At 31.3% G+C, this 8,090-nt stretch overlaps 1 protein-coding gene across 1 annotated transcript; it reads left to right on the plus strand.

Moving 5' to 3' along the window:
* Positions 1-2,442: 2,442 nt before the first annotated feature.
* On the plus strand, positions 2,443-7,428 carry LOC112519353. Its single transcript, XM_025127416.1, has 3 exons — positions 2,443-2,750; positions 3,290-3,438; positions 7,042-7,428. Exons 1-3 carry the CDS (start codon positions 2,678-2,680, stop codon positions 7,060-7,062), a joined length of 243 nt encoding a protein of 80 aa, XP_024983184.1. The 5' UTR covers positions 2,443-2,677; the 3' UTR covers positions 7,063-7,428.
* The last annotated feature ends 662 nt before the right edge of the window (positions 7,429-8,090 follow it).

Genomic DNA, 8,090 nt, shown 5'->3' on the forward strand with positions numbered 1-8,090 from the left:
GACCGGGACCGGTTACGCCGGGACCGGTTATGGCCGGTTATGAGAAATGTGAGGACCGATTGGGACCGGCCCGGGACCGGTTTTTGGCCATCTCTAATCTGGATATCCAACTTGCTATGCGAGTCAACTGATCCCAGAACGACCACATGCTTTGCAGATAACCCGCACATTTAAAACTCCGTGGCCACAAGAGGATTTGTATTCCTCTTTGGATTTGAACCTGAGACCTCTTTGTATTTTTAACCTTTGGAGTCAAGATCAAACCAATTAGACACCACCCTTATGGTTGAAAAATAACTGATTATTATGGATATGATCATCACTGGTTTTTGATGTCGTCGAATTATTATCAGCGTAAAATCATATCATTATCGACAATGCAAAAATCGACATAAGAAGTTTTCGTTGACATGATACTAGCAACCTTTAAGGAATAATAACAAATCTAAGATACCTATAAATTGTTGATGAATACTAATTTATTTTCATTTATTCTGATTTTTATTATAAATTAATTAATTTGGAAATCCAGAAATATTATCATATTTTTGTAAATACGGGGATGAACTTAAAGATAGAAATTGTAAAAATACTTTAAAAATATGTTAACAAATATTTATAAATACTATAAATTAGAAGGGTACTCGTGCAATGTATCGAGACATATTTCCATTTCAATGTTTCGTTTTATTTTTTATCCATGTCGATATAATATGATTTTATGTGGTTTTGAGAAAACGATAATGTTTTTTTTTTTGAATAAAATATAAAATTGAAAATATCATATAAAAATTGCAAAAAATTAATCAATATTAGTACAAATTAACTATTTAAAAGTTATTATTCATATATATTTTTAATTCAAAATTTTTATTATAATTTGATTTACGTAACGAAGTAATTTAATTTCAGTTTAATAATATTTTTTTTATAAATATAATAATTAAGTATTCTGTTAGAACCCAATAATTATCATAATCATATTTTATATTTTTATATTTTAAAATGAGATGTTTATTCTCTATTTGATTATGTTTATCCGCAGTTAGTTACATTATTTCAAACATAGAGCTTTAATAAGTTGTACTTATACACAATTTACTTGTAATCTTGAATTTTGCATCAATAAACATTATTTCATGCATAAAAAATGGGTTTTAAGAGTTTTTGTCAAATGTTTTATAATATAGTATAGATAATTGAAACAATTAACAAACTTTTATTAATAGATTTCACGATATCCGTAAAAGACGATATGATATTTTATATCATGATTGTAGTCATGATAATACAGGACCGACATCCAATGGTGCCTGTTAAACACATGGGATGTTTAGTCGAGCTCAAGCATGAGCATTGTCTATGGGAATTTGGCGAACGTGTCAGTTTGGGTCTACGACTCTTGTGGGGTTCTTGGAGCAGATCATTTCCACAAGAATACTGATATTGCAAAACACCCGTTATGGGAGATTGATAACAGAGTTTCTAAAGATTTTTTTTGGTCGAGATACTATTCATCGCAATACATATTATTAGCAGATTATTCACTCACTTAACCCCAACTGTTAAGAGGGTCATAAAAATGTAATTTCTTTTTGGTCTAATCCATATTTGGTGTTGGTGCAATGTATATTCAAAATCTTCATCATGGTACCTTAGATGTGATATCTCAAACATTTAAACTAAGGGACCGTTTACCAAACAATTATCGTGTAAGCGTTTATCGATATCATTAACTTACTGATTGAGCATTAAAATGACCAAGGGTCTTACTGGTAAGAGACATAGCAAGGATCGATAGTCTTACCCGATAAGTGAGAGAACGGACTCTTACCCGATAAATGTTTACCGGGTTTAAGATGCTTACCAACAATCATGTTTTGATGGTCGAGATTTTAACACGATAAGGTAAGTGAGATCAACGTCTTCTGCCAGTAAGCGCTTACAAGATAAACATATGATAAACTACCCCTAAAATACGTTATATAAAATAAGATTCAGACCAAAGTACGTTTTATTTTCAAGCATTCTCCTGTATGATTACTAGATACCAAAGTGTTTGAAATTAATATCACGTGACATTCCGGACCCGGTTCACGTACCATTTTAATGAGTGAACAATCAACCGTCACGTTAACCCATACACGGTATAAACTGGTTCACTTGAAGATTTTTTTTTTTGAATTAACCTCGATACCTAACCCGCTTTGCGAGCCGATTAATCTTAATACGACCACCTGCTTTGCAGATAGCCCAAAGTGACCGCATAATTTTATTGAAAATACGATTAAATAAAACAATAATAACAAGGATACAATTCGTATCAATTTATTGTCTTTTTCTTATCTCATAATACACACGACCCTATAACACATGGTATTGAAAGGAATGTATACCTTTTGTTTGTGGGGACGGAAGAGTGAAGAGTCGGTCGGTTTGGGTCGGGTTTTCGGATCTGGGAAGATGGTTTTTGAATTATAGCAGCTGGTCCATCAAAGAGACGAAGATTGAGTTCAGACCTGGCTGTGAAGATGGTGACGGTTTCAAATGCTTAAAGAGACGCACCGGCCCATTATCTCCTCCACCATCCACCGCCACAATAGTTAGCTTCACTCTCCTTGTATTTATCACCACCGCCACTAGCTATCTCTCTAGATCTCTCCGACGTACGTTGGCGATGGATCTGAAGAGTTGCATGATTACGCTTTTCATTCTCGTCCTGCTATTTGCAGAGCCTGGTTCCTCAAAAGGTTTGTTCGATTATCGTTTCAGTTCTCTCGTTCTTAACGTTGAAATAGGAATTTGACGTACGGTGTTTTGAATTTTGTTGATCTTCGGTTTTGTTTGTTTTTTGTTGATTTTACAACTGATTAAGAATTTAAGCCATGGATGATCATGAATCATGAATCTACTGGATGATTAAACAAGCTTAGAGATGGAATCCATCGAGTTGTAGGTTTTTCGGAATTAGGAGATCTTTGATTTTGATAAGTTCTCATAAGTTTGGATCTGCGAATAATCATCTCTTATTAATGTTGTTATTTGATGCAACTGCAAATCTCAAACACTCGAATCATCCTGAGCAGCTATATGATTCATGAGTACAGTGCATAAGAACTTCAAACCTTCAACTTAATTTACAGTCGCATGTGGTTCAGACGATCGGAATCTTAAATTACGTCTTGAAAACAAGTTCATAGCTATCATCGATCAAAATTATCATCAATTTCACAAGTAAGCTTCGATCTGAGTTGTTTGATTAATTTGATGTGGATTCTGATTCGTGCAGAGGGACTCGATTCGGAAGCTTATGATATTGATTACCGGGGACCTGAAACTCATTCGCAGAGGCCTCCACCAAAGCGAACCGGTGGCAGTAGAAATTTCAAGAACCATCCTCGATCCAAAAGGCAGATAACTCAAAATAAGTTAACGAAGGTATGAACCATGAACCATGAACCATGAACCATGAACCATCTTTCCGATTTACGTTTCATATGATGAGTGTTGCATCATAGGGTGACATACTGTTAACAAAATTTTAATTAACAAACACATGTTGATAGATTTTTTTAGATTGTTGCCATCATTACGTACGAGAAGTATCATGGATGGGAATGGGATCTTTCCTGACATTTTAACTTCAATAAGTACTGATTTTCTTTTCAATATATATTGTTTTTATCGTAAAAAAAAATGACATCGAATCTAAGAAATACAAATAGTTTATATAAAATTGTTTTTTTTAGTATTATTAAAAGCAAAATCAATAATTATTTCTAAATTAATATTATATATTATATCATTTTTATATAACATAATCAATCAATTTCACCGTGAAACACCTTATATGATATACTTTCAATATCTAGATTGACATAATTTAGCGTCACGATGTTTGATTATTCGGAGTAACACTTTATGTAAATCAATATAAATTACTTAGGTTTCTATGACATCTCATGTTAGGTGGCGTTTGGTTCGTAGATTCTGGGTCTTGTTTGGTTTGCAGGAATGAAAAGAATCTTGGGGGATTTTGATTTCAAATTCATTATAATCTCATGTTTGGTTTGTAGGATTGTCTGAATTTTAAATCATATGATTTAATTGAAATCCTACAAATATAGGATTTTGAAACCCTTAGGGAGTGCTCGAGATTTCGTAAGATTGTATGAAATAAGGTTTTAAAAAATGTTGAAAACATTTGTTTTGAAATAATTGATTATAATAAAATATAATTTAATTATTTTTATAATAATTTGTAATTTTTTTGTAAATTATTTATAAATAATGGAATTCAATTTCGTTCCAAATCTTACAAACCAAACAAACCAATGATTTTAAATTCAATCCAATCCAATCCAAAAATTAAATGCAAATCTTTCAAAAACAATCTTGCAAACTAAACGGGTTCTAAAAGAAAATTTGATGGAATTGGAATGTTGCATTCCTTTGACCACATTCCATTTCCTTGTTTGGTTCATTCTTTTTACTGGAAGGAATCTTTAAATTCTAGCAAATTCCATGAATGAGGGATTTAGACATTCCTTAACAATTATGTGGTATTTTGACGGAATGGAATTATATATCTTCATAATCCCAAAAATACCATTTAACGCAAATAAATCCTAACCTGATTAAACAAAACAATCAGATACTTTCAAACCTAAATCAAATACTTCCAAAACCAACATTTATTTGCAGAATCAAGATATGGCTCACACGCATAAATTTCCATGCCTGATGATCTTCGATTTAGGGTTTCACTAAATCAATTTTGAATCATCACCATTTAGAGGAGGGGAAGGGCAGAGATGGAGACAACGGGGAAGCTAAATATGGAGGTGGGGATGGCCGGAGATGAGGTTTTCCATCGGTGACAATAGGAGGTGAGATGGGTCGCCGGTGGAGAAAAGGAGGGAAGGTGGGGTTCACTTTGCATCGGGGAATGACGGTGGTGGCTATGGCCTGTCGGTAGGGGTGCTCATGGGTTGGGTTGATCTGGTTGAAAACATTTGAACAATCTAACTCAATGCTTGCGATTTGAAAAATCTTAACCTAACCTAACCCAACCAACTCAAATCAAAGTGCAACCCAACCCAAACCGTATGGGTTGATCAGGTTAGTCGAGTTGGTCGGGTTGATACTTTAGTAGATTAAATATTATTCTAACCTTGAATATGTTATTTATATACTCATAATTTCTTTTTCATCATCAATCATTTGATACAACTTATCCATATTTTTTTACGTATATCACATTCAATTAATTTTCTCAATTTACATATATGTTCACAGTTATTGAACATATATACGAATAAGTTATATAGAAATGGAGATAATATATTGAAAATATGTTAGACCGTACGTGATAATGTAATTGTCTAATGTATATGTTAATATAAACTCAACAATCATATTAAATCCAAAAAATAAAAGAATATTGGATTCATGGGTTGGGTTGGGGTTCAAATAATAGTAACACAATATCAACTCAATACCTACGCTTTGAAAATTTTACAACTCGATTAGACATTGGGTTGCTTCGGGTTGAGTTATTTTGCGTTGAGTTGGGTTAGGTTGGGTTGATCGGGTTTTTGAGCACCCCTAGCCCTAGGAAGCGGCAGAGGAGGACAATTGAAAGGGTAGGGGAGACTAGGGTTTGCCATAGAAGATGAAGAGTTCGGGAGCACCGTATGTATTTTGTGTATGCAAAAAAGTAATAAAATCAATTTACTCTAATGTATATCATGTTAAAATTTTCAAAAAGAATATTTTGATCATTTAAACATTTCATTCCAATTCTAAAACTATATTATGTGAACCAAATAAACAAATTCCAATTCTTTTAGCATATTTTTTTTAATGTCTGTCAACAAAACATGTGGTCAATCCTGATAAAATTACATTGCAATTCCTTAAAATTCATTTTTTTTGACATATAAAAACAGATTTTTTTAAGAACCATCAATTTTAGAATTGAAACTTGAAAGTTTATAGAGTTTCTTCAAAATAAAGAACAAAAGTTCAAAATCTTTATATAAAAATTGTATTCAACTTCAATAAATTTTAGGTTTTAAAGATTACAATTTTAATTATATTAATAAAATATTTCATATAATTAGTAAAATATTATTTCTCTTTCATAAAAATTTCATCTCAAAGTTTCTTATTAATACAGTATAATAAAATATTATTTTCCTTTGTTAAATATTTCATCATCATAATAAGAAAAACGAAATTAAATTAAACAAAACAAATGTAATGAAAACAACATTAATAATACAATAATATATTTCTTCATCATTAGCAATAACATAAATAATTAAACATTAATTATAATATTAATATAATGTTTGTTAATAATAAAACAAATAAATTCATTGGGCCTCAAAACTTACGAATTCAACATCTCATGGATTGATTGGTATAGAGACAAGTTCTTGTTGGTTAGTTCCTTCTTGTCGTTATAATTTTTCGTTATTTTTCTATTTCTTATAGAATTTGTAACTAACTCTTCTTTTGTCTCTTTACTTTAATTTATTTAATATATTGTTTACCTATAATAAATAAAAATAATAAAGAGATGAAGTTTAGCTAAGTTTGAAAATGGATGTAATACGTTTGAGGGATTTCCCGAAACATTGGAATCATTCCGGTTCTTATAAAAAAGCCATCTTCTACGGATTTTTTAAAATAAATAAAATGAAAATTTTAGTTATTTCGACAAGTTTTTGTTCTAATTGATTCTATAAAATGGAAAAATAGGAGATAAAAGTATAAAATTCTCTAAGTTTATATAATTCTTCAAAAATTTGTTAGATACGTTCTAAATTGGCTAATCATAATGATTATCTTGTCGACTACTTTTGTTCACTAGCCCTATGAAAACATTTTTGTTAATCAACCAAAAATTGGCATGCTCAATGAATTATAAGCATGCGTTCAGAATATAAAAAACGACAACACTTGTTTATAAGTGTTAAAACCCGTATAATGTTTCATTACCTCTTGTTCTTACGTGTAGTTTTAAATGAACAGGGAAAAAAGTTCAACAAATGAAGGATATTTGAACGATGATGGCTTGAGTACAAATTCAAGTTAAGATAATACTATTATGCTTTTATTTATTTTCATGATCAGTAATATAAAAATCAAGAACATGCTAAAACATGTATGATATATTGGTTATTGGTTTATATCTACATCCAACAACTTGAATCAGTATTTTACCATGTTCTTGATTTCAGATTATCGTGTTGATACAGTTGTAATATTTACTTGTGTAATTGTTTTGGCTTTGGTATTGAAATTGTAATGTAATTAATAAATATGTTTTTTATTTTATGTGTGTTATATTTGACATTTTGAAAAACAATCGTTGTATTATTCAAGTAATAAACTTTTGGGATGCTTTGTTTGCTATTCGAATTCAATGTTCTCATGATGTTAACTGATAACCTAAAGTGCGTATATCTTATGACTTAAAAGGTAAATCATGCATTCGCCCTCAACCATAAATCCTTTTGAAATTTTCACTTAGGCAACGTTTATTAAACGCTTACATTGGTAAGCGTTTACTGGAGACCATCCGATGAACATAACAAGGTTGGAGAGTCTTACTCAGTAAGCGTTTTTACCAGGTTATAATTGTTTACCATTAATCCATTTTGGTGGCAAAACTGTCACTTCACAAAGGTAAGTGAGAGTAGTGACTCTTTTTTTGGTTAAGTTTACCCGTTAAGTGTTTGCAAACGGCCTCTTACTTAAATGTCTGTCTTTTAATCCGAAAAGAAGAAAAAAGAACAAAAAAACAAACAAACTAGAATTTGTAACTAACAAGCTTTTGTCCAAACACTTACTCGGTAATTGTTTACCCTAAGAGTCAACACTCTAACTTACTTTACCGGGGTAGGATTGTAGTCCATTAAAAAACGCTGGGTAATAGTCGTCACCTCCCTTATCGGGTAAGACTCTCCATCTTTTTATCATCGTTTTTACCGCCACCGAGTAAGATTCTCGACCTTTGCTATGTTTGTTTGGTAAGGTAAATGAACCCTATAAAGCGCTTACTAGATAAGCTTTAAATG

Source organism: Cynara cardunculus, assembly GCF_001531365.2.
Source record: "Cynara cardunculus var. scolymus isolate 2C chromosome LG 10, CcrdV1, whole genome shotgun sequence".
Taxonomy (NCBI): domain Eukaryota; kingdom Viridiplantae; phylum Streptophyta; class Magnoliopsida; order Asterales; family Asteraceae; genus Cynara; species Cynara cardunculus.

Bases quoted from the DNA above. Each gene is read 5' to 3' on its own strand.
- LOC112519353 (XM_025127416.1), top strand. From the start codon at position 2,678: ATGGATCTGAAGAGTTGCATGATTACGCTTTTCATTCTCGTCCTGCTA. The intron at 2,751-3,289 runs GTTTGTTCGATT...TGATTCGTGCAG, and splicing joins AGAGCCTGGTTCCTCAAAAG to AGGGACTCGATTCGGAAGCT. The intron at 3,439-7,041 runs GTATGAACCATG...TTAAATGAACAG, and splicing joins CTCAAAATAAGTTAACGAAG to GGAAAAAAGTTCAACAAATG.